Here is a 25,145-nt window from a genome sequence, read left to right as displayed (position 1 = left end):
AAGAAGACTGTAAAGACTAATCTTATCACAGTTCTGCTTACCTGTCCATGGTCTACTGTGAAGCTGCTGCTGCTGCTAAGTCGCTTCAGTCGTGTCCGACTCTGTGCGACCGCATAGACGGCAGCCCACCAGGCTCCCCCGTCCCTGGGATTCTCCAGGCAAGAATACTGGAGTGGGTTGCCATTTCCTTCTCCAATGCATGAAAGTGAAAAGTGAAAGTGAAGTCACTCAGTCAGGTGCGACTCTTAGCGACCCCATGGACTGCAGCCTACCAGGCTCCTCCGTCCATGGGATTTTCCAGGCAAGAGTACTGGAGTGGGGTGCCATTGGGTATTAATAAGCACTTGTTGGAGTGGGCACCCGAGGGTCAGGTGGCTGGCCTATGTCACGTGTTTCATCACCTTCTCACAGACCTACAGAATCCTGGCATCCCACTCTCCCCAGCCCTGCCTCAGAAGCCTTCAGGGCAGGGTCCTGGCCACTCTCACTGAGCGTAACCCACCCTGGGAGCAGGTCTGGTTTCCGGTGAGGCTCTATCCAGGAGTTGAACCAGCTGATCAGAACCCAGTGGTTTTCCTTTTCTCACCTCTGGTTTCTCAGTTTGGGCTCTGTCTTGAGCTTGGCTCCATCATGCCTGTCTCCTTCAGATCTTAGGATGACTGCTCCCAGCTGCCCAGTCTCCCAGCTTCCTCTTGTCCTCCAAGAGGGAGAGTGTCCCAGCATTCCCAACAAAAGTGCTGAGCCTACCTCTGATTGGATGGACTCTGGTCACATGTCCTCTCCTGAGACAGCAGCCCCAGGAGGTGGAAAATGCTGATTGGTCTAATCAAAGTCATGTGATCCCAGTGGGGCTAAGTGGAGCCTGTGTCCTGAGACCAGGTGATGCCCCAGCCAGAAGTCAGGCCTGGTGGGAGGACGGAGCACAGAGGGATGGATGCGGGGAGGGCACACGGGATGAAATCTTGCTTGTCACCCCCGTTGCAGCATCAGTCTCCCTTCTCTAACCAGAAGAAGTGTGTTTTCCTTCCAGGAATACATTGATGCCCACCCGGAGACCATTGTCCTGGACCCTCTTCCTGCCATCAGGACCCTGCTTGACCGGTCCAAGTCCTATGAGCTCATCCGGAAGATCGAGGCCTACATGAAAGGTACGGACTCCAGTGGCTCGGCCCCGATGGCAGTCGGCCCACCTCGTGGACATAAGGCGGTCCTTGCTTGGGTGAGAGATGGGGTCTGGTCGTTTTAAGCACTTTGACACAGGAAGCAGTTGTACATTCTGGGGAGGGCCTTTCTTACTCCCTCCGTGACTGGCAGAGTTAGGTAATGAAAGCCCCAGGGTGCTTTTTGGGGGAGTAGCTCCAGCCACATCAAGACAGATTTGTTTTGTTGTCTTAAACCCATGCATGTGATGAAATATCCAGATAACACAGTGGTTAGAGAGCAGAAGTGTGTGAACAGCTCAGCGGCAGGCAGGCAAGGGGAGTTATGTAACTGGGCAAAAGAGACAAACAGAGAAATTAGAGGCCTTTAATCAAACGCGTGGAGATATGTCATGTGGTGGCTGGACCTCACAGGGGTACGTGTTATTCTTGCAGGCCGGCACCTCCCACTTAGCCGCGGGAGTGTCTCCTGCCAGCTGCCGGCTCCTGCCCCAGAGGACTCACGCTCCCCGCGTTCCCGGGCAGGGCAGCACCAGAGATGTCAGACCGCCTTCCCAAGGTGTCTGTTTATGTGAGAAGGGCGTTTCAGAAAGATTCACGCTCAGTAAGCTCTTAATTCTCCGCCTGTCTACACAGTCCCTGCATAGAGTTCTTAAAAAAAATTTTTTTTTGTTTTAAGTGCTTTTCCTGGGCCCTGGGGCTGGGTGAGGGTTCATCTCTGAGGAGGGACAGGCAGCCCCCGTTCCTGCTATCTCGGTCCCGTGTGTGTGGCCTCGGGGGCTGCCTTGAACCCTGACCAGGGTGGTGACTTGGGCCCAAGTGTGTGTTCACGTGATGCTGGGTGCCTTGGCTTGCAGGACCAGCATGGCAGAGAGGAGCAGCGTTTTTGGGTATGTCCTGCGTGCCCAGCACTGGGCTTAGCCTTCCTCTTACCTTCTCCCTGCTGGTGCTCATCAGGGTGGGCCAGGTCATCCTCCTTGTGTGGCAGAGAAGGTCCTGAAAGGTTCGCTGATGTACCAGCATCACACAGCCTGGAAACCGCCCAGTCAGAATCTAGCCAGGCCTCTCCCCCTCAGGCTCCCCGACTCCTAACACCTAAGCTTGACTTCCATGTCTGTAGTCAGAGGGCCCTGGATCTAGTAAGCCCCTGGCATGGGTACAGTCGTGGACCCTGGCCAGGGGAATCAATGCCTGCTTGGTTCTCTGCTCTGCGCAAGAGCTGGGTGCTGGACCTGGCCATCCTGGAAGAGGTCTTAAGGCCCCTTGCTCTGGGTGGTTGGCCTTTGCCAGGAAGCACAGGGCATGGGCACGAGCTTGGGCAAACTCCGGGAGACGGTGAGGGACAGGGCGACCTGGCGTTGCTGCAGTCCATGGGGTCGTGAAGAGTCGGGCATGGCTGGGCAACTGAATAACAACATAGAGGACGTGGCTTCCTAGACGGCCCAAAGCAGGCAGGCTTCTTCAGCATGCTAGCGTCCTTCCATCCTTGGGTCTGGAGTGATCAGTGACCGTGTCAATTTCTGTTCTCTTTGCACTCCTTCCCTGGATCCAACCAGTACTCCTAGAGGAGAAGGAAGATCCGTAGTGATGTTTTGGCCAAACAGTGCTTCTAGAAAGGAAATCTGCCTCTTCCTAGGAAGAGTGTGTGTCGGATGCCAACTATTTGTGAAGGGACAGGAGATGACCGTAGAAGATGAGAAGGCCCAGTTAATGGGCAGAGTTGCAGGTCAGCAGAGGCAACACGTCCATGAGAAGAGTGATGCTTTCTGATGGGATTAGGGAGGCTACCGCTGAGAGGGCTTTTTTAGAGCAAAATGCCCAGACTTTGAGGGGGGGACAGACTAAGATTGGTTACAAATCTTGCTGCCTTGTGGTCTTGGCCAAGTCTCTTGCTCTGACCTTGCCTGTTTTCTGTAAGATGGATAAAAAGTGGTTTATCCACAGGGCCCAGGGTCAGGGTACCTGGGATGATGTCTGCAGTGCTCTTAGCTTGGGCCTTAGCCCATGGGGTCACCCAGCAGTGGGGTCCCCTCTTCCTGCTCCTGTTACACTGGAAAGGGCTGAGCTGACTGGATTGGCTCTTAAGAGTCTGTCTTTGTTTTTATGAGCAGAGAAATAGGGCTGGGGGTCAAAGGTGAGCCCAGATCTAGTGTGTGAGCACGTGAGTTTGGGGGTGAGACTGCAGGGTGCACAGGAAGCAGGACTAACTCTCGGGAGGGCAAGTATTGAGGGGGTGAAAGCCTGGGCCTCCCAGACAGGGCAGAGGTGGGAGTGAAGCAGGGAGGGAGATGAAGTGGGGGTATTTGTGTCAACTTATGGACCACCGGTCAGGGGTGGGGGGACTCAGAACACCTCGGGCAGTGGGGGACCCCATTCATGAGCAGCCTTTGAAGGTATGTGAGCTAGTAAGTGAGACGAGGATGCATGTTAGACAGGCAGTGCAGACACGGCCTAGGGATGGATCTTGATGGCCATCACCTGTATCCTGTTGCAGAGGGTGACCCCCACAGGTGTAAGGGGCGGGTGACTGGCCCCCAGTGGGGACACAGGACAGACCCCACTCAGCTCAAACACAAGAGAGGTCAGCGCGGGGGTGTCCCACTAGAGGGCCCAGTGAGAACTTGTTGACCCAAGTCTCAAGACTGGCTTGGTCCTGGGCCAGCAGGAATTGTGTGGGTAGGCCGTGACCGCTGCGCCCGGGGTTTTCCTTATCGTGTGCACGGAGCCGGGCTGGTGTTCTTCCAGGAGGGCAGGCAGTGGCTGGGGCTTCCTGGAGCCTTTTCCTGCCCACCCGGGGCGGTTCACTGCTGGCTCCCACATCCCGTCCTCCAAGGCGAGGCTGCGTCTGTGAGATGCAGAGCACCTTCTCTGGGAAGTGCGTCCCCAGCCGCCCCCACCCGCTCCCGCTACTCCTGGAAGCCCTGCAGTAAAGGGCCGTAATTACCCTCTAAGTTCCTCAATTGCAGCCGTCCAAATGACACCGCTTTTGTGTTGGGAGAAGGGGCTTGGCAGAGACTTCTGGGAGTTGTCACCACCCCCCTGTGCCAAGGTGGCTTTCCCTGTCCTCAGAGATCCCGGATGGCTGCACAGAAGACAGGGCGGTATGGAGGAGGCGCTGCAGGGAGGGACCAAGGCCCCCTGCTTTGCAGTGGGGGTGGCCCGGTGGGCTGTGACACGTGGGGAGGGTCCCCTGGGGAGAGCAGGCAGAGCCCTTGGACTGAGGCAGCCATCCATCTCCATGCAGAGCATGAGCTGCGGGGAGCTCCCAGCCTCACCTGTCTGAGGACCTCGGCGTGGTCAGCACCATCTCAGTTCCATGCTCCCAGAGTTCATCGTTTCTAATTCAGAGCTTGCTGGGGGAGGCCGGCTCCTTCCTGCCTCAGACCTGTGTTCCAAACCACAGACAGTTGGTGTCACAGTAGAGACCTGGGGGAGGGTGGATTAAATGAGACGGGCTTCATTTCTCTCTCACAAAAGCCGAAGTTTCCCCAGCTCCTTGGTCTTCTGGTGTGGCCCCTCCTGGTCCAGGGTGGTGCTGAAACTCCACCAGCCACACCCACAATCTAGACGTTAGGATAGAGAAGGACTGAGAAAGAGGAAGCAAAGGGAAACAGCTCTGGGTATCTTTTAAGGAAAAGTTCCAGAAGCTATGGTGATGCTCTGTTCACATCTCAGTGGCCAAAACTGAGTTACCTACTGAGTTGCGAAGGAACTGGGGACTGTGGTCTTTATTCTGGGCAACCATGTGCCCAGCTAACATATAGCATGAGGTCGGTAGGCTTACAGAGGGACCCACCCCAGGGTTCTTAGGCCACAGGTTTCGCACATGGATAATGCCTTCTGGGCGGGGCTGCACCCACACCCTTTACCAGAGGCACAGATGGCCTTGAACTTGGATCCAGTTCAAGCCAAGGACAGGAGCTTCCTGGAGGTTGAAATTGCCTGCTGCAGGCCTGAGGGGAGATGGGGAGGCTGCATCACCAGCCAAGATCGCTAGACATGCATCTGCAGGCCTCGTCTCTCACAGGCACCTGCTTTGCTGCCCAGGGCTGGGGTTTTGAGGCAGAAGTCCAGAGCCCAAGGCCTGGCCCTGCAGCCCCAGGCCACACAATCCCAGGCGAGGCTCTTGCCGGCTCCTAAACTGGCTGGAGCAATGGCTGAGAAAGCTGGGCTGTGACTGGATGATGTGGGTGTGTGTCCTTGGCCCTGGGGTCAGCAGGTGGTAGAGGGTCTCAGATCACCTAGTGGAGGGCGCAGAGGCCCTTCCGAGACGGCTGTGGGCTCAAGGCAGCTCCCCCGGCAGCTCTCCCACACGCATACTCTGGGGGGTAACAGTTGGCCATCTGATGCTGGGCCTCCCCAGGAAAGGGGGGTGCCCTCTGCAGATCGAGTGTCTCTGCCTGTGGGTTTTGTGGGAATTTAATCAGGACTCATCTTGGAGGCCAGTTGGGGGCTGGGTTAAATTGGAATAATCTAGACACCAAGCAAAGAGAAAATAACTTGCCGAAGAGCCTGGGAAAAATGATCCCCACAGAGCAGCTGCCTCGGGTGGGTGTGTGTGGTCGAGCCGGGGGCTCTCACTCAGGGGTGGGGGCTGGCTGTCTGCCCTTGGGGAGCTGCACAGGGCTGTTGGTGGGAGAGGAGACAGCGAGAGAGGCCTTGGAGTCAAGGCCCAGGCCCCGGGTCTGCCTGCAACCCCTGTGTTGTGCGGCTTGCAGGTCCCTGTTCCTCTGGGGCCGCTTTGTCAGTGCTCGGGTAGCTGACCCTGGCAGCACCGGCTGCGTGCCAGGCACTGTATTAGTTAATTTAATCCTCACGATGACCCCTGTGAGAAAGGCACTACGGTTACCCCCCAGAGCGGTGAGGTTACTAGTGTCCCTTGAGTCTAATTGGCTAAGGACACAGAGCTGCTGCATGCAGAGCTGGAATCTGAACCCACACCCTCGGGGTATCATCTTGGCCAGTGGTTCCTGAATCCAGCTCCTGGCCCCTGCGTGGACCGCCTCTCTTCACCTGCACTTGTGCCGAGGACGCGCTGGATGAGCTCGGGGCTCTGGCCCTGCTCCCAGGCACCCCCTGGTGTCCAGGCAATGGCATTGTCCAGACAGGGTCCCTGCTTCGGTCATGGAGTCTCTGCCTCATACAGTTTATTGAGGAAACGAAAGTCCTGTCCTTTTTGAGGTTAGTGACACATGGTAGTGGAGAAGAACAGGGTTTGGCACTGACAAGCCTGGGCTCAAATCTCAGCCCTGCCCGTGTGGCCTGGGCAGTCACTGGGCCTCTCTGAGTCGTCTGCTCATCTGTCATGAGGGGGTTGGTTGCCTTCCCTTCAAGTCGGGGTTGGCGGGGAAGGCCTGGCCCTCCCTGCCCGCTGCAGGGGGCCCAGCCCGGAGCTGGAGCCCAGGTGCTCTCAGCTCCTCTCCTTGGTCCCACAGCGCGCCCGGGGCCTGGCTGGGAGGCACGTGGTAGAGCTGGTGGTTAGTAGGAGGGCCTGGAGTCTTGGAGGACGAAGAGGAGAGCGGTGCAGCCCTGAACACCGTTGCTCCCGAGTCAGGGTCAGCTTCCAGCCCTGCTCTTGTGCAGGAGGCTGGAGTTTGGATGAACCCACCAGGAAAATGCTTCACACAACACCTTGCGAGTGGGCTTGTGAGGAGCTGACCCCTGAGACAGCTACCTGCCCTGCCCCCCAGGTGTCGGCCTGCCCACCCCGCAAGACTGGGGTCTGGTGCGAGGGAACCTCTAGCTCAGTCCAGGGCTCTTTCTGGGGGAGCCACACCTCCAGTGTTTAGCCCTTTCCACCTCATGGGTTATGGGTCCCCCTCCTTGTTTTTGTCGTGCTTCTGAGAAGAGGCCTGCCCCACCCAGCACACCCCACGAATTGCTGGACTGGAAGGCCGCTCTCCCCGAGGCCTGCACAGTAACTGGTCCTGAGTCCCCTCTGTCAGCAGACAGGTCCCTGATTGTCGGTGATTCTCACACCTGTTGATCCCCCTCCTTTCTTCCCAGAGGCCGCCCATCTTAAGTATGGAATCAATCCTTCCAGGCCCTTCTCATACATGTGCAAATACATGTGTGCTTAAAAAAAAAAGAAACAGCATCTATTACTTGTGTTCTCATATAACTTGCTTTTTCTCCAAGAATATATGTCTTGGCTTCTTTTCATGTCAGCCCTCAAAGATGAAGAGGAGTAGGTCTGATCTGCCCTTTTTGATGGCAACATCATATTTCAGCACGTGAATGGGGAAAAAAAAAAAGCGTAGTTTATTCAATTATATTGACCTCAATGAGTCATTCCAGTTTGATTTGGATTTTTTCTTCTCACCGACTGAGCTGCAGTCAACACAGGTCTCTGCAGAGTTCTGTAAAATTAATCCCTAGAAGTGGAATTTCCCAAAGACTATGGTAAACATCTCTCACCTTGTGGATATTGCTGGATTGTTCTCCAAAATGTTTGAACAAATTTTTCGCCCCATTGTACACAGCTGCTGGAGAAATGATAACTGTCTGACTTTCATTTACATTTTTTCTGTTATTGACAAGATTGCACATTTCTTCATGTGTCTGTTCACCCTTTGCGTTTCTTCTGAGTATGAATCTTTTCATGTTGCCCATTTTTCTCTTGGGTTGGTGGTCTTTTTCTTATTCATCGGTTAGAGCCACTTTTGGGATTAAGGATATTGTCTCATTTTTTCTTGAAGATTTTTTAATGTGGACCATATATAAAGTCTTTATTGAATTTGTTACATGTTGCTTCTGTGTTATTTTATGGTTTTTCGGCCAGGAGGTATGTGAGATCTTAACTCCCCAACTAAGGATCGAACCCGCACCTCCTGCATTGGAAGGCAAAGCCTTAACTAGTGGACCACTGGGGAAGTCCCATGAGTCATTGTTTTAAAATATGGACTGTTTCGTTGCTGGCAGCTTCATCTTTGCACTGGGCCAAGCTAACATTTTCTATTCTGCTTTTAGAATGTGTATGGCCAGAGAGAGCACTTCAAATATTTTTCAAAACGTTTTGAAAATGAAAAAGGCTGCTGCATTTTGGGAGTCAGAGCTGAGTGGGGCAGCAAGCCTTTGGGTCCGGAAGGGGCCATAAATCAGTGCAAACAGCTGCCACAGAGTTAATCCGCGTTTCCAGCAGCCGTTTCTATAAGCTGGAACGGGACTCAGGAATGTCCCTGTCTCTGCCAGCCCGTGTCTGCCTTCCTCGATCCTGGCCTCGAGCATGCCCAGCACAAGTAGCACTGTGTCCCCTCAGGATGAAACAGGTCATTAGCTGAGTCAGACGGGAGGGAGACTGCTTGTCCAGCTGACCAGGACCATGTCAGACAGGGCCTGTCAGACCTGTGGCCTTTGTTCCCCTCTGTCTGTACCCAGAAGCCACCCCCTCCAATAATTTCAAGCTGGTTGCCCACAGCAAGCCTGTAGCTGGTGAACCAAGGATCAGGCTGCTAGCAGGGAGGTGGCAGCTGCAGCTGGGCCTAAGGAGGCCCTTCAGAAGCCTCCCAGGAGCAGGGTAGGGACTGTAGCCACTGCTGAAATGCCCCCACCCTACCACCTAGTGTCTCCAAATAGCACAGTGAGGGTCCCTCTTTGAAAACTCTTAGTGACCAAGCCTATGAGTTTCCTGTTGCTGCACGACTGGTTGCTACAAGCTGAGTGGCTTTCGGTAGCTTCACCCCCGCCTGCCCCCGGCCTGCCACTTGTTATCTCACAGCTTGGTAGGTGAGAATTCTACCTGGCATGGTTGGTCTCTGGTCTCAGGAAGTCACAGGTGGGAATCAAGGTGTCAGCAGGGCTGTGTTCTCATCCAAACACCCTGTGGAGGAACCCGTGCCCGGGCTTGCGCTTCTTGGCGGTGAGCACCCAGCTCCTTGCGGCTGCAGGACTGAGGTGTGGTGTCCCTGCCAGCTGTCAGCAGGGGGCGCTCTCAGAGAATACAGGCCCCCACGTTCCTTCTCATGGTCCCCTCCACCTTCACGCAGCCTCGGCGTTTCCAGCTGTCCTGGTGCCTCAGGCAGCCCCAGGCGGGCCCCCCCGCACAGCAGTCCTGCTGGGCTGCCTCTCATCCCCTTGCCCCCTGCCCTGTGTAGGTGGCAGGGAGACAGTGTGAGCCTGTCTACACCTGGGACGTGCCGCTTCTCTCTGCCTCCCCTCAGAGGGCTCTGGGCAGGGGCACCGTCGGAGCTGGTTCCGGGCCCTGAGGCCCTCGGGTCACTGCCTGGTCTGCGTGACCAGGGGCCCGAGTGGACGGAGCCTGGGCCCTTCCTCACATGCACTGTCCTCACGTGACCTTCCGAGGTGTCAGGCCCTTCTCCTCAGACAAGCCGGGTGAACTGGACAGTGAGCAGTGCCCAGTTGTGCCTGGGGAAGGCTCACCCCAGGCTGCCTCGGGACCCAGCTCTCTTGCAGGGCTGCCCGTGAGCCTCGCTCACCCTCCCGCTCTGTCTGAGCCCCTCGGGGCCCGAGCAGTGGACAGGGCCTCCCTCCTCCCTTTTCCCAGAGGGGGTACCGCAAGCGGCACCTGAGACAGCCCTCGCTCCAGAGGGGCCCTCGACCCCATGGTGGCTTCAGAGGGATGCCCAGGCTGGACCTCAGTGCCCAAGGAGGAGGGGACCCAATGCCGACTCACGGCAGTCAAGTGTTACGTAGCGCTTCTCCCTGCACAGCCGCTCACGGTGACTCAGCTGGTCCTCACATCTTCATCAGCAGCCTGGGGAGTAGGTACCGATGTTATTCACCCCCCTCCCACCCCGTTCTTGGAGATATGGAAACAGAGGCGCAAAGAGGCGGCTAGCCCAGGGAGAGAGAGTAGGGCCAGGGTCGGGACCCAGGCACCCTGCCCACCACTGTGTATAACCATGACCTGCGAGAGGCTCTATGGACAAGGGTAGGCCTCTCCTGGAATCCAGCCCAAAGCCCTGGCAGATTTCCATGTGGTTCCCATGAGTCAAGCTCCCCAGTCCCCATATCCCCAGGGCACGCAGCTGGAACTTTACTGTCTTAAAACGTATTATTTCAGTCTCATCTCACCTGGGGCTATGGATGGGTCTGAAGAGGCGTGATGATGTCACCATCGTCCAGGTATTTCCAGCCTTTTGAAGCCTGACACAAATCCCCACTCAAATCCAGGCCCCTGTGCCTCCAGGGGCCCTTGGGCTACAGGCAGAGCTGAGTCACCTTCGGTAAAGGGAATGCAGAGTGAACTGGAAGTAGGTGCTAGGGGACAGACGTGCTGTGTCAGAGCAGGGAATGGTTCCTGAGTGTAAGAGTTGACTCATTGGAAAAGACTCTGATGCTGGGAGGGATTGAGGGCAGGAGGAGAAGGGGACGAGAGAGGATGAGATGGCTGGATGGCATCACTGACTCGATGGACGTGAGTCTGAGTGAACTCCGGGAGTTGGTGATGGACAGGGAGGCCTGGCGTGCTGCGATTCATGGGGTTGCAAAGAGTCGGACACGACTGAGCGACTGAACTGAACTGAACTGAGGAGGGTCTTGGGGGTCATGCCAGGAAGCAGGCCTCCTGAAGAGAGCAAGGTGAGGATGGAGCCCCGCCTGGGGGAGGCATGTGGGGTGCAGTGACTGGACACTGAAGCCCTTCCTGGCCAGGCCAGTGGATAGGACATTATAAGTGGACAGCGGGAGCAGGAGAATCAAGGTCAGGACAGGCAGTGCCCTCTTGATGCCCAGGCCTGGCTCCACATCAGAGAGACCAGTTCTCACATCTATCTCCTCTCGTCCGTGGGCCTGTCATCCCTGCCCTTCCTGACTGCCTCCTCCTGGCTCGGGCCTGCGGTGCTTTCCCAGCCCTCACCTGACTGTCCTGAATTACTGGGCGGCTGCCATCGCCGTAGGCCAAAAAAACCATCCAGATGTTTTCAGAGCTGCTGTCAGGCTGAAACTTGGTTCTCCCAGAGTGTACAGAGAGCGTCTTATGCCATGTAGGATTCGAGAGCACGGGGCTCCTGCCCTTTAACAGTATAACGGCAGGCTGAAGGTGACTTTGGACAATCTGGCACTGGATGAGTCATGAAGACTGGAGTCTGCAGGTTGGCAGGCCAGGCCCAGCCCGCAAGTCCCGTGGCCATGGTCACCAGGGCTGTGCCAGGCCGACAGTGCCACATGGCGGCCAGTTGAGGAGTTGCAGGCCACTGCCACCTTTCTTACCCTGTGCCAGTCAGTTGTGCTCCTCCGTGCTCCCCTTCTCCTTTCGTTTCCAGGCTCAGCTCACTTTTATTCCATCTTCAGTTCATCTCACACATGTGTACTTGTCAGAGAGTTTTTTCTGAGGGCTGCCTCCTCTGAGTAGCACTGGGCTAGAGGTCAGGCCAGGTCCCAAGGAATATACCATCTGGTTGCAGAGTCAGAACCCAAACATGTGGGCATTTAGTAGGGTACCAGAGATGAGCAACTGAACAAGGTAGCAATGCAGGAGAGAGATGATGGTGGAACAGGCAGGACTGTGGGTAGAAGATGCTGGGGGTATCTGTTGGGAGGTGTCATTGTGATGAGACATCTTGTTCTCAAGGGGTTGGGCGATGCTGGCTGGGTAGGTTGTTGCCAACTGGTGGGGGAGAGAAGAGTCCCAGGGTTGTGCCGGGGGATGACAGGGAGACCCCTCTGCTTGGCGCCGGGGTTTGGCTGGGAGTGAACTTGGTTCTGCCTTCTGAGAGGAGGCGGGAAGTGTAATTTCCAGGGCTACTTCAACAGAGCACCACGGACTGGGCGGCTTAAATTAGAGAAGTTAATTTTCTCACAGTTCTGGAGGCTGGAGTCTAAGATCAAGGTGCTGGCAGGGCTGGTTTCCTCCAAGGCCTCTCTCCTTGACTTGTAGGTGCCTGTCTCCTCCCTTGTCTTCTCATAGTCTTCCATCCACGTCCTGTCTCCCCTTCTCAAGGACATTAGTCACCTGTATGACCTCGTTTTCATTTAATCACCTCTTGGCAGGTCCTGTCTGCAAATAAGAGGCATGTCCTGAGATCTGAGAGTCAGGCCTTCAGCATGTGAATTTAGGGGGACACAGTGCAGCCCATGGGCTTCCCAGGTGGCTCAGTGGGAAAGAATCCGCGTGCAACACAGGAAATGCAAGTTTGATCCCTGGGTCGGGAGGATCCCCCGGCAACCCACTCCAGTATTCTTGCCTGGAGAATCCCATGGACAGAGGAGCCTGGGGGGCTACAGTCAGACTCCTGGGGTTGCAAGGAGTCAGACAGACTGAAGTGACTGAGCATGCACACATGCAATGCAGCCTGTAACAGGAACAGGTTGCAGGGACCTGGAAAGGCTTCGAACCTTCACTCACATCTGACTTGGATGATTATTGAGCCGAGGGCTGCCTCAGTATATAGGTGGAAACTTTAAGAAGACAATCCAGGATCCAGCCACTGTGCGCAGTGCAGGCTTGGTGGTGGGCTCGGTAGGTGAGGTGGGCAGAACACCAGGAATCCAGCAGTGTGTGGTTAGAGCAGCCACAGTGGGGAGAAGATGGTTCAGAGGTGAGAGTGTCAAGAAGGGGGTTCCTTGGTTAACAAACCCCAGCAGCTAGGAAGAAACCCCAGCGCTGGGCCACTGATTTTGTTCTGTCTGTCCCAGGGGATCATCCAACCTTGATCCTGGGATGGGTTGTGTTGGGCAATACAGCTGAGGCCGATATTGCTTCCCAGACCCTTGGGGTGGGACTGCTCCTCCCAGAGGAAACTGTGTTAAGGAACTATTTCATCATTTAAATCTGTTGTTGTTTAGTTACTAAGTCATGTCTGACTCTTGCAACCCTATGAACTGTAGCCCACCAGGCTCCTCTGTCCATGAGATTTCCTAGGCGAGAATACTGGAGTGGGTTGCCATTTTCTTCTCCAGGGGTTCTTCCCAACCCAGGGATCAAACCCACATCTTCTACATTGAAAGCATATTCTTTACCACTGAGTCACCAGTAGATAGTATTGCTCTTGTTCTCTTTTCAGTGAGGAAGCTGAGGCAGAAGTAAAGTTACTTGGCTGGGATCGTGCAGCTGATACGAGTTGGAGCCAAGATTCAAACCCCAGGCACACAGGGGCCTGGTGAGCCCACTGGGGGGCGGGGGGAAGGGCTCCTACCAGGTGTGGGGAAGGTGATGCTTAGAGGAGGGAGGTGGCCTGACCCAAGGCTTGGAGGACAAGCCAGAGCTTCTCATGCCGAGAAGGGGCTAGAAGGTGCTTGCAGGGCTGAGGGCCCGGTGTGTGCAGAGGATCCAGGGCCTGTGAAATCAGTGTGTTAGGCTTAGTTGCCCCTCGGCATGTGGAATCTTCCCAGACCAGGGATTGAACCTGTGTCCCCTGCACTGGCAGGTGGATTCTTAACAACTGGACCACCAGGAAAGTGCAGGAGCTGGCTTCTTTAGTGGGTAAAGATTCCACAGTGCTTTTTCCTCTTCCTTGCAACTTCAGGAAGTAGACAGGAGTGATTAATCATGACCGTCAGTCTACTACTGATCAGGAACCCAAAACCCGAAAGGTTGGGTCTTGCCCAGGCTCAGGGGAGAGCTGCTGGAACTTGCATGCAGGTCTCTGGGCTTTTGCTCCCTGGGTCATGCATGGGCCTTGCCCGGGGCTTCCCCCAGCAGCCTGGGTCTTTGTGCCTCGTTCCCTCTGCCACGGGGCCGGTAGGCCCCAGAGTGACCTGTGTTGGGGGTAGGACCACTCACTACGTCATCTGTCACCCTCCCTCATGAAAATTCTGCCCAGGTTTCTGAAAACGGGGCTGCCCAGGGCTGGAAAAGCATGATCAAGACCCCTCATTGCTGGCTCCCCAGGAAACTCGCCCATGGTCCCTCTGAGGAGCAGCATGGGTCTGTGGCAAGAGACAGAAATGCTGATTCCAGGGGGCCCCAGACCCCCAGCTCCTGGGCACGTGACCGCAGAAAATGATTTGTCACAAGCCCCAAGCCTTATCATGCGTGAGAGATGATCAGCCCTGTCTATGGTGGAGGAAAATTGGCACAAACATAAATGTCTGACCTGAGGGGAAACGTTGACAGTTGGATGACCAGGAAATGCAGACTCACGGGAAAATACTGGTGGCAGGAGCGTTCAGTGGAAAACAATTAAAAAGGAAAGTCCAGTCACGGTTGTAGCAAAGCAGATAAACAAAGTGCTTCTGCAGGCGAAAGTCCTCCGGAGAAGCCAGTGGCCAGACTGAGCGGGGTCAGCTGTGAGGGCTGTGTGTTTTCAGATGGAACAGACTGGGGGCGGGGTGGGGCGGGGCGAGCCTCGGGGGAGCGGAGCGTGAGGGCCCGGCAGCGGCCAGAGGGCCGGATGCCGGCAGGCTGGCCCGGAATGTGGGTCAGCGGCGCCCAGGCACGTCAACCACGGACTCTGCATCCGACCAGATGTGGCTGAGATGCCCTAGGAGCCGGCCTTGTGCACAGGGCGCTGTTGAGGGTCAGTCCGTTCACTCAGCAAGCCCCTGCTGAGCGCCTACTGTGTGCCTGCAGTGTTCTAGGCGCTGGGCCCACAGGGGTGAAAAAATGCACCGGTCCCTGCCCTCATGGAACCAGCATTCTAGAGAGAGGGAAACAGAGCCCTTGAATGTAGTGACTGCTCTCCCGACACGTGCCAGGCGGGTCCTCCCTACTGCCCAGGCCCACGCAGCCAGCTCCAGGCCCCACGGGCTCTTTCCCTGGCCTGTCTTCAGCTCCTCTTGTCTCAGCACAGCCCTCACTCGTGGGCGTCGTTCTCTAGGGTCCCACCCTTTGTGTCAGAGGATTCCAGCCTTTGTGTGTCCTCGGGGACCGTCCCTGCCCCCAGGCTTTGTTTCTCTCGAGTGTCATCTGGAAGAAATGAACTGAGGCAGAGTCCTGTCACAGCTGTCCCCAGGCCCTGCCCTGCCGGAGCCCCGCCAAAGCTTCCTTCACAGCCTGGTGCCAGCACCATGCTGGACACAGCCAGGAAGCCATGGAGGGGGAGTTTCTGTCATCCCCAGAAACTGGACGTGGGCCACTAGTTACGATTTAGAACCTGCCTGCTTTCCTGTCGGCCGCCCAGCTGGCCTCGCTCAGCGTAGTAAGAGAAATCACCACTGCTGTTATGTGCCAGGCCTCCCAACAACCCTCTAGGGAGGCCTTGTTCCCATTTTACAGATGAGAAGAGCGAGGCCCAGCACTGTTTGGTCATTCGCCAAAAGTTACAGCCAGTTTACCCCAGATTCAAAGCCAGGCTTCAGAGCTGCACCTTCAAAGTGCCATCTCCGCCTCCCCCGGTTGTCCTCTTGTGGCACCTGTTCATCATTGTCTTTGCTCCTCTTGCTGGTTCTGTAGCATCTGCCCCCAGTGGCCTGGGACACGTGGCCACCTGGCACAATGGACAAGGTGAGGATGTGACTCGGACACCTGGGTTCTCATCCTGGGCCTGCCCATGACTTGTGCGTGACCTTGAACTCTTCTCTTTCCCTTTCTGGACATGATGGGATTTGCCATCTCCCAGGACCTCTGATTTCACACTCTCTGATGAGGGTGGCGGACAGGGAAGAGGGGGGTGTTTCAGGTTCCCAGGGGCTGCTGCTTCAGCTCTTAACAGAACACAACCCACCACCTAACTAAAAAAAGCTTCCTTTCCAACTCCCATCCAGAAATACGATGACAGATAAATAAGTAGCCTTTTTCAGGGAACCAGAAATAGCCTCCTGGGCTCCCAGTGCTGACTGATAGGAAGAGTCTTTATGCTATTTGGGGGAGAAGAGCTGCTGGCACTGTTGGGATTTTCCTGGGGAGTGGGGGGACAGCTGCAGGGACCGCTGCTGTCACCGACCCTCACATGGGATGGAGCCAACGTGTCCCGTGCCACCAAGATGCTGGCTCAACTGCTGCAGGGCTCGTCTCCTTCCTCAGCTCTCCCACTCAGGTGACCTCTGAGTCCACAGGCTAGACGGATGTCACCATCCTCCTCTCCAAGGCTGGGTCAGTGTGTGTGCCCAGGGGGCACCGTGTCCTCAAGCAGGGCCTTTGCAGCGGCCGTTCTGTCTGCCGGGAGTACGCGTGCCCCAGATGCCTGGCCTGCCTGCTCATCTTCCCATGTCTGGGCTCCGCAAGGCACTTCCTGGGCACACCCCACTTCCACAGGCACCCCCTCGCGATCCCCAGGTCACCCTCCAGCCCCATTGGGCTGTCTGTTTTACTCCTCCATCTGGCTGTGGCCTGGTCCCTGCACCTGGAGCGTGGGCTCCATGAAGCAGCGTGGCTCATGTTCCTTTACTGCTGCATCTTGGGCTCCTAGGATGCAACACGTTTTTTTTTGTTGTTGTCGTTGGTGACTGGTGGTTGGAAACCAAAATAGGAACAGTTGTAGTTTCTAATTATTGCAATCTCACAGGCGTCGCGGGATGGTTTTAGCTACAAGCTGCCAGAAATTGGGTCAAGCTACAGTCATCATGGTCTACGGTCCGTGAGTCTAGAGGTGGGACAAGCCCCGGGTGTGGAGCAGCCAGCAGCCCAGCGAGGGACACGGGTCCCTTCCAGCCTCTGCCCTGTGGGGCTCAGGACTGCCTTCCCTCAAGCCTGACCCGTCAGAGGGTGACCGAGCTTGAACCGTGGGGCTTTCAGGCAGTGGGACCTGGATGGTCTCCAGTCCTGGGCCCACCCTGGAGAGGGCGTGGGGTCAGCAGCTGGTCATGCCTGCTGCTCAGGGTGTGGTCAGCCAGCTTCAAGTTAGGATAAAGGAAGAAGAATGCGACACTGTGCATGGCCCCCTGTCCTGATGACTCAGTCCTTTGTCTTCTCTGCTGGGTCCTGCTACCACCTCTGACACCAGAGCCTGAGATTCCAGAAAGGTGGGGGTGTCTGGTCTAATGCTTGCTGTGGCCCGTTCATTAGGAATGTCTCCTCTCTGCATTTCATCTGGACCCCAAACATCTCTGGAGGAATGCTGCCCTCGTCCTCCTCTGATTCACCCGGGACTCAGCAGGGTCGATGGTGGGGGACAGGACTCTGCAGGTTTGCTGGAGAACTGAAGGAGACACTGTACCTAAAGCATTTCTTCAGCCCAGTTTCCTGCACAGGTCAAGTGTTTGTGCCTGATGGATCTCAGCTGCTGCCGCTGGGGTTTTTTCCTTTTTTTTTTCAATTGGTATAATTCACGTACCATAAAATCCACCTTTTTAAAGTGTAGATACAGTTCAGTAGTTTTGAATATATTCAGAAAGTTGTGCAACCATCACAACTATCTAATCCCAGAACATTTTCATCGCTCCAAAAAGAAATGGACCCGCCTGCAGTCACTCCCCATTCCACCTGCCCCCCAGGCCTTGGCAGCCGCCCGTCTCCTTTCTGTCTCAATGGAGCTGCCTGTTCGGGACATTTCAGATAAATGAAGTCATGTATTCTGTGGCTTTTCCAACTGGCTTCCTTCAACTCAGCATGATGTTTTCAAGGTTCATCTATGTTGCAGCATGCATGAGAACTTCATTCCTTTTTAGGTCTGAATAATATTCCATTGTGTGGCTATGTCGCCTCATGTCCACCAGCTCATCAGTGGATGGACACTTGGGTTGCCGCCACTTTCTGGCTGTTACGAATAACACTGCTGTGAATATTCCTGGACAGGCTTTTGTGTGGACGTGTGTTTCCGTCCTCTTGGAAACACCTAGGTGTGGACTGCTGTGGACCTAGTTCTGTGTGAAGAACCGCCAGAGCGTTTCTCAGAGCAGCTGGACCATTTCACGTCCCCACCAGCCAGTGTCAGGACACTTTTTCCTGTCTGTCTTACTGGGTTGTAGCCAGCCTCACACGTGTGGTTTTAATCTTCATTTCTCTGATGCCTCATGATGTTGAGCATTCCTCCCTGTATTTACTGGCCATTTCTGTGTCTTTATTTTGAGAACTGTCCATTTTGGGCCCTTGGCCCATTTTTAACTTGGGTCACTGGTCTTTTTTATTGTTTGGTTGTTAATAGTTTTTCATGTATTTTGGATACTAGACTCTTGCCAGATACATGATTTGCAGATATTTTCCGCCATTCTTTGGGTTGTCTTTTCTTGATAATGTCCTTCGAAGCACAGAAGTTTTAAATTTTGACGTCAAATATGTCTATTTTTACTTTGGTTGCTTGTGGTTCTGGTGTCTAAGAAACCATGTCTAATCCAGGGTCATAAAGACCTACACCTGTGTGTTCTTCCAAGTGTTTTATAGTTTTAGCTGAAATGCTTTTGCTACATCTCTTGATAGGATTGTGTGAGTTTTGTCCTTTTATTCTGTTAATAGGAGCAAGCACTTTTCTGCTAGGGAGGCCGTGGTCAGTAGCCTGAACTTGGGATCCAGCTGCCCGGGGGTGAGCCCCCAACCGTACCCCTTACTCACTGTGTGACCCTGGACAGGGAACTTCACCCCTCTGTGCCTCATTTCCCGTATCTGTAAAATGGGGGTGACAGCACCTCCTTATGGGCTCTCATGAAGGTAAATGATTGTTTTGCAGACTACATGGAACAGTGTTTGGCACGTTAACAAGTGGGGTTTCTTGACTGTTGGCTGTTAGCCATGACATTAGGTGGAAAGCTTTGATGGCCTGGGGTGGGGAGGGCATTGAAGGCGAATCTATAATAAAAGCCTAGACAGTGTACTAAAAAGCAGAAGTCGGCAAAGACATCACTTTGCCGACAAAGGTCCGTATTGTCAAAGCTATGGTTTTTCCAGTAGTCATGTATGGATGTGAAATTTGGACCATAAAGGAGGCTGAGTGCTGAAGAATTGATGCTTTTGAACTGTGGTGCTGGAGAAGACTCTTGAGAGTCCTTTGGACAGTAAGGAGATCAAACTAGTCCATTCTAAAGGAAGTCAGCCCTGACTGTTCATTGGAAGGACTGATGCTGAAGCTCCAATACTTTGGCCACCTGATGCAACAAGCTGATTCATTGGAAAAGATCCTGATGCTGGGAAAGATTGAGGGCAAGAGGAGAAGGGGGCGAGAGAGGATGAGATGGTTAGATGGCATCCCTGACTCAATGGACATGAGTTTGAGCAAGCTCTGGGAGATGGTGATGGACAGGAAAGCCTGGCGTGCTGTAGTCCATGGGGTTGCAGAGTTATACATGACTTAGTGACTAAACAACAAGTGGTAAAAGATTCACCTGCTCCAAAAAGTCTGGAAGCTCTTAACAGGAGGCCGTCTGTTTGCCTCCAGGGATCTCTGAGCCTTCCCGTGGGAGGGCTGGGGCTAGGATGGGTCCCCTGCCAGACCAGGTGGGTGCTGCCTCAAGCCGACCTGCTGCCACATCCTTTAGTTTGTTTGGCCTGGAGTCTCACACCCCGTTAGGGCCTGGCTGGAGGGTATACAGCAGGGAGCCTTTGCAGAGATCACTGCCTCCCTCCCTGGCCTGCTAGCCCCTCACCAGTGTTTCCACCCTGGCTCTGACTCTGGGCAGGGGATGCAGAAACGGGGCCCCATTTAGATAATGGCTTAGAGCTGAGAGCCAGGACACCCCACCCTCTCCCTCCCTCGATGCTCTGATTTTCCTGGCTTCTCTCTTCCTGACCTGCCATGTGAGCCCGGCTCCTTGTCCTACCCTGGAGGTGACTGTCCAGTGACCTTGGGCAAGGACTGCCTCTGTTTCAGCCTTTGTCTGTGAGTGCTCCAAGCAGAGGGCCCGCCTAGCTGTCTGCCAGGGCTCCTCCCTCCCCTGGGTCCCCGAGAAACTCTGCCCACCCCAGAATCTGCCATCACTCTGCGCCTGTTTGGACTTTGGACTTTGCTGGTGGGGGGCAAGGAGGGAAATGAAAGCACTTTTAATATACCCTGTGTAATTCTTGGCACTTGCTTTTTATGAGATATGTGAAGCTGGATCTTACCTTGGTTTTAATGTTTTAATGTACTGACCTCCTGGCCAGCCAAGTAGCTAGAAGCTGTTGGAGACAAGCTGCTTTATTGTTTGCTTTTGGTTTGGTTTCCAAGTTTGTGGGGGTGTGTGTGGGGGGGTCACCCCCCATCCCACTAACGCTCAGCCTTTCCCGGCCCCTGTGCCCAGAAATACAGGGTGGTCTTACCTCCTGAGGAGCTGGTGCCCTGATTGGGGATGGAGGTAGACAAAGTAGTAATAACAAGCCAGTGGTGCAGTTTAGCAATCCACAGAGAGATTCAGAATGCACTTTATTTCCCCACGGATGGTTTTTCCTGCCTTCACTTGGTGCCTGGCTCTAGGATCGTCCTGACAAGCAGAGCACACCCAGCTTCCAGAGCTTTCCAGAAAACTGAACATGCCAGGAACCCACTGGGTGTGTGTGCAGAGAAGGTGGGCAGCCCCCTGAGCCTGAGGAGTTGCGAAAGCAGAGGCGGGGGATCTGGGTGGGGGCTGGGCGGGGCTGGAGTCTGGCAGCCAGCGGAGGTCGGGAGTGTGTGCTTGTCTGTGGCCCATCCATGTGACGGCGGTGGCAGAAGCCCCTCTGTTAGGCACGAGAGGCTCCAGGAGAGGGGTCCCTGTGTGACAGCGAGCCCCTCTTTAATCCCTCCCCCGCCTCAGCGTCTCCTCTGCCCCCACCCCCATAGGATTATTTGCAGACTTCAGACGTGATGTATGCAAAGCCTTCAGCAGTGCGGGCCTCAGGCTAAGAGCTGAAGGGCTGGCGTCATCCTCGGATGATCATTAAGCCAGTACCGCGTATGGAGGGGCGTCTTCACTGCCCCCGGAAAGTGTTCATAGTTGATGGAGTGCAAATTCGAGTCACAAAACAGCATCCTGTTGTCAAGCGCTGTGCGTGCGTGCTCACAAGCCCAAGTGCGGGCTGAAGAGGCGGGGTTGAGTCAGTCTGGTTTTCACTTTGCTTTGATCTTCAGGCTTTGCTGTTATCACGTGTCGGTCTCATCCTTACGGGAATGCTGTTGACAGTAGTTAATGACTGTGCCCTCGTTCCCGGGGCACGTGTGCGCGTGTGTGTCTGCACGCCCACGGGTGACTTCGGGGTGTGGGCTGCTGGATGGGGTGGGCAGCGGTGCTGAGGGGCCCCGTGGAGCAGGCAGTGCTGACGCGGGCTTCTCCTCTGTCCCCAGATGACAGGATCTGCTCGCCACCCTTCATGGAGCTCACGAGCCTGTGCGGGGATGACACCATGAGACTCCTGGAGGAGAATGGCCTGGCCTTCCCATTCAGTGAGCACCTGAACTCCTGGGGGTGAAGGGAGGCCTTGGCCGCCTGTGGAGGGCACGGCCCCGGTCCCTGGGTCCCTGGGTGGTAAGGGCCTGGCCTGGTGGTGACCATCTAGCGCCCCTGAGGGCAGACGCTGGCCCTGGTGGAGTCAGCCTGTCTCCTCAGCTCCCCACTAGCCCCCTCCCCACCCCAGGGACCGCAGGAGGTTTTGAGAGTTTCTCTCCGTATCTGCCAGGCTGGGCTTTGTAGGTGAGTAACCTTGCTAACTCCTGTTTTTCTTTCCCCCACCCACAGTTTGCAAAACCAGAGTGGCTCATGGCACCAACTCTCACGAGGTGAGTGGAGGAGCTGACGACTTGATAGCCTTGTCCCTCTCCAGCCTCCTGGCTTCTCTGCCCCTGCCTTCCCCGCTCCACCCTGCTCCTTTTAGCTCACAGAGTCTCTCTGGGAGCCTGACAGCCCTGCTGCTGGATCCCACCGCACCTGCTGGAGGCCCAGTACCCCGACTCCACCTGCACCTTGGTCCTCTCCTGTCCCCAAGGCTGGGATGGGCGTGGCTGCCCCCTTTGAGCCCATGCGAGCCACACCACCATCTGACCTTCCTCTGGCGCGTCAGTGTCGGTCACTTCCTGCTCTGGGCCGGACACAGGCCTGCCCCCCACCCCCGAAAAGATCCCGTCACTGCCCCCAAGTCTGCAGGTCCTGCTGAATTGGGGAAGGGGGTGTGAGGAGGAAGGGGCACCCGACCTGCTGTGCACGCGATCCCCCCCGGCACGTTCATTCTTCTACTCACCCAGTGGCCGTTCACCTTGGGTGCTGAGGGAAAGATGCTTGAGATGAGAGTCCTGCCCCAGGGGAGAAGACGGGGTCCCGGAGGCAGAGAGCGCCAGCGGGTGTGGTGTGGGAGGCCGGGCGGAGGAGGCCTTCTAGGGGAAGAGGAGCTGGTGGCCAAGCAGGGTCTCGGCTGTGTCTTTCACCGTCTTGGGGAATCACGACTGGGACGTTGCCTCCAGGGGCACAGCCCAGCCTGGGGACCCCTTTGTGAGGCGTGTAGGAGGACGCCCTGGGCAGTAGAGGTTTGATCCTCCTGATAGGCCCTATGGGAGAGCCTGTCCTGGGCAGCCCCACCATCAGAAATGCTCCCCCATGACCTTATGATGAAACATGGACAAACCCGGCAGCGGCGCCCTGTAGATTTAGGTAGTGTCTTTGTCCCTGGCGTGTATCTATGGGGAAACGTCTCTAAACAGACGCGTCCGCGTGGTGTGCTGTATGCTGTGACGAAGCCGAGGGGTCCCTTTGCTTGTGGGCAGGAAGGTGGGGGCAGGAAATCCCCGCCTGCGCCTGAGGTCGGCTGTCTCCTGAGGTCTGGAGCCCTCGTGGAGCCTCCCCGTCTGGGCCTGCCTGGGCTCTGTGCCTGGGACCTGCTCCTGGGCCAGACCCGGGGGTGGGGGGACAGGAAGGCTTCAGAGCAGCCAGACCATGGCCCTGGAACCCACAGTCCCCTCACCAGCACCGGACCCCCAACCTTCCACCTGACCCGTTACACCGCCGAACAATTCCTCTGTTGGTCAGTGCCTTGGGGTTTTTCAGGACAGAAGGGCAATTGCAGTCATTAGTGTGAGTAGACCATTCAAACGCAGAGCAGGTCAGCCTGCTGGGAGGGAACTGCTTCTGCTGTTGACACAACAGCTTTAGAGTCCCTCCCGCCGGGGACCAGGTCTGGCTGTGTGCACTGCCAGCTGTGTGACTTTGGGCAGATGACCCAGCCTCTCTGAGTTTCTGTCCTGCCCTTGTAACTGGCGATGTGATGGGTAAGGGAGTTGCCCCTGCTGCTGTGCTGCGGTGGGCTCCGAGCCAGGGAGTACTTGATACGTTGTAGCGGCTTCCCAGGTGGCTCAGTAGTAAAGAATCTGCCTGCCATTCAGGAGACAGGAGTTCGATCCCTGCTTAGGGAAGATCTCCTGGAGGAGGAAATGGCAGCCCACTCCAGTATTCTTGCCTGAAAAATCCCATGGGCAGAGGAGCCTGGCAGGCTACAGTCCAAAAGAGTCGCACGTGACTGAAGTGACTGAAAAGGTGTGGCCAGTTGCCCTGCAGCCTGCTAGGTCATGGCAGAAGGGGCAGGGGTTCTGGGTTGAGGGGACCTACTTCCTCCAGGAGAGTCTTGACTCCATGGGGTCAGCTTGACTTAAGGTGTTTCACCCCAGTCCAGCTCTGCGGGTCTGGCTTGTAGATGTACACATGTGTGCCGTGGCCCCTTCTCCCCTTTCCCCATCCCTGGGGCTCCCCAACCCACTGTGTGCTATTTCTGGGGCGGGGTGGGGGTTCCTCTGCTGGGTGGGCATCAAGAACAGAGCTCCAAGATTGGGGTCTGGAGTGTTGCAGGTTCCCAGGGGGGCTTCTGTGCTCCAGGCCACCTGCCTCCTGGGAGGCTGGTAGCATCAGAGGACTGCCCCCTCTGGTGGGGCGCCCTCCATGGCATGAGCCCAGGGGGGGCCAGGCTCCATCCCACCTCAGGGGTGCCTGGGGATGTTGAGTGCAGTGAAGACAGAGGACACCTCTGTGCTCATGTTTAGCTTTACACAGGAAAGGGGGCTTTCCGATTGGGGTCCTCACCTGGACCCCAGCCTGCCGAGCCCTGCTTCTGATCGCTCAGTTCCTAGCTCAGTCAACCAAAATCAGGACGCTCTGTTTTTATTTTATGTTCATGATTTGATTTCTTGTTTTGGTGTAAGCGCTTGAGTTTGTTCCACAGTGAAATACCACTCCTCCTTAAAAAAAAAAATTGAGCCGAAAGCTCAGAGGACCCCCAAAGCTACCCCATGGTGGCTCCTGATGCTATTTTACAGGTGATGAAAATGGAGCTTAAACAGGGCTTATGCAGCAAGTGCCAGGTATGGGACTTGAACTCATGTCTGGCTCTCTTACTTTCATCAGCAGGCTAAGGAGCTGTTCACTGTGGTGTGTGTGTGCACACACACACACACACACACACACACACACTTGTTTCCCTGTGGTATATACAGGCATACATTGTGTTTCCCCATCTGGCCTGGATCTCTACCTCTGCCCCACCCAGCTGGGTGCCAGGCACGTTGGGGTGGTGCTCTGTGAAGGTTCGTTGAGAGGCAACAGCTAGTGTGGGCAGCCAGCTATTCAGCCCTGTTATCCCCTCCCTGGGCAGTAGCCCTGGGCAGCTGGTGGCTCCTTGCTGTGGCCCCAAGGACTGGGTGAAACATTCATCGTGGCCCCAGCACTGGCTGCTGGCTCTGGTGGACCCTGGGCAGACCCAGCCTCAGCCCAACACAGGGAGGTTTTGTCCAGTCACCCCCCCGACCCCCACCCACCTTGACCTCTGTCCCCTGCCAGATCCTCCTGTTGGAGGCCTTTGTGCCCAGAGGAGTCAGGACCCGGGAGTGGAATGTTCCCATTCCTTAAGCACTCGTGTGCATCGTGTGCGGGGCTGGGGGCTGCTGGACCCCATCCCTTCCTGGGCTCTGTCACTTGCCAGCAGCCTCTAAGTGCCTCAGGGCCTCAGTTTCCTCATCTGTAAAAGGGGCATGATGCCCGTGCCCACCTCGGGGCAGGATGTGAGGATGACACCCGGTGACTCAGGTAAGGTGATCATAGCCGGGCCAGGCATGTCATGAGTTCTCAAGAGGCAGCCATTGTCATTGTACAGGCCTGAACCCAAGGCCTCCCAACCCCTGATCCCTTGTCCTCCGCTTCTTGCCCCCACCCCCTCGGTGCCCCATCTCCCACCGCCAAAGTCTTTGTAGAGGGGTGAGTAGTACACAGCCCGGGGGGCCCGTTCCATGGATACATTGTGAGTAGTGGGATTGTGCAGTGCACAGCCAGCTCAACCTTACATGGCAGGCC

General features: G+C 55.8%; 1 protein-coding gene across 2 annotated transcripts in view; it reads left to right on the top strand.

Moving 5' to 3' along the window:
- Positions 1 to 25,145, top strand: part of ITPK1 (inositol-tetrakisphosphate 1-kinase) — a 163,558-nt gene that overhangs the window by 120,360 nt on the left and 18,053 nt on the right. For both annotated transcript variants that reach the window (XM_027520674.1, XM_027520675.1), the window contains 3 exons: positions 1,031 to 1,148; positions 21,167 to 21,265; positions 21,558 to 21,598. In XM_027520674.1, coding sequence (XP_027376475.1) covers positions 1,031 to 1,148; positions 21,167 to 21,265; positions 21,558 to 21,598 — 258 coding nt within the window. The remainder of the gene's footprint in view (positions 1 to 1,030; positions 1,149 to 21,166; positions 21,266 to 21,557; positions 21,599 to 25,145) is intronic.

Source organism: Bos indicus x Bos taurus, chromosome 21 (assembly GCF_003369695.1).
Source record: "Bos indicus x Bos taurus breed Angus x Brahman F1 hybrid chromosome 21, Bos_hybrid_MaternalHap_v2.0, whole genome shotgun sequence".
Taxonomy (NCBI): domain Eukaryota; kingdom Metazoa; phylum Chordata; class Mammalia; order Artiodactyla; family Bovidae; genus Bos; species Bos indicus x Bos taurus.
Note: the sequence above shows the minus strand (reverse complement) of the source record. Positions and strands in the feature narration are given on the sequence as shown.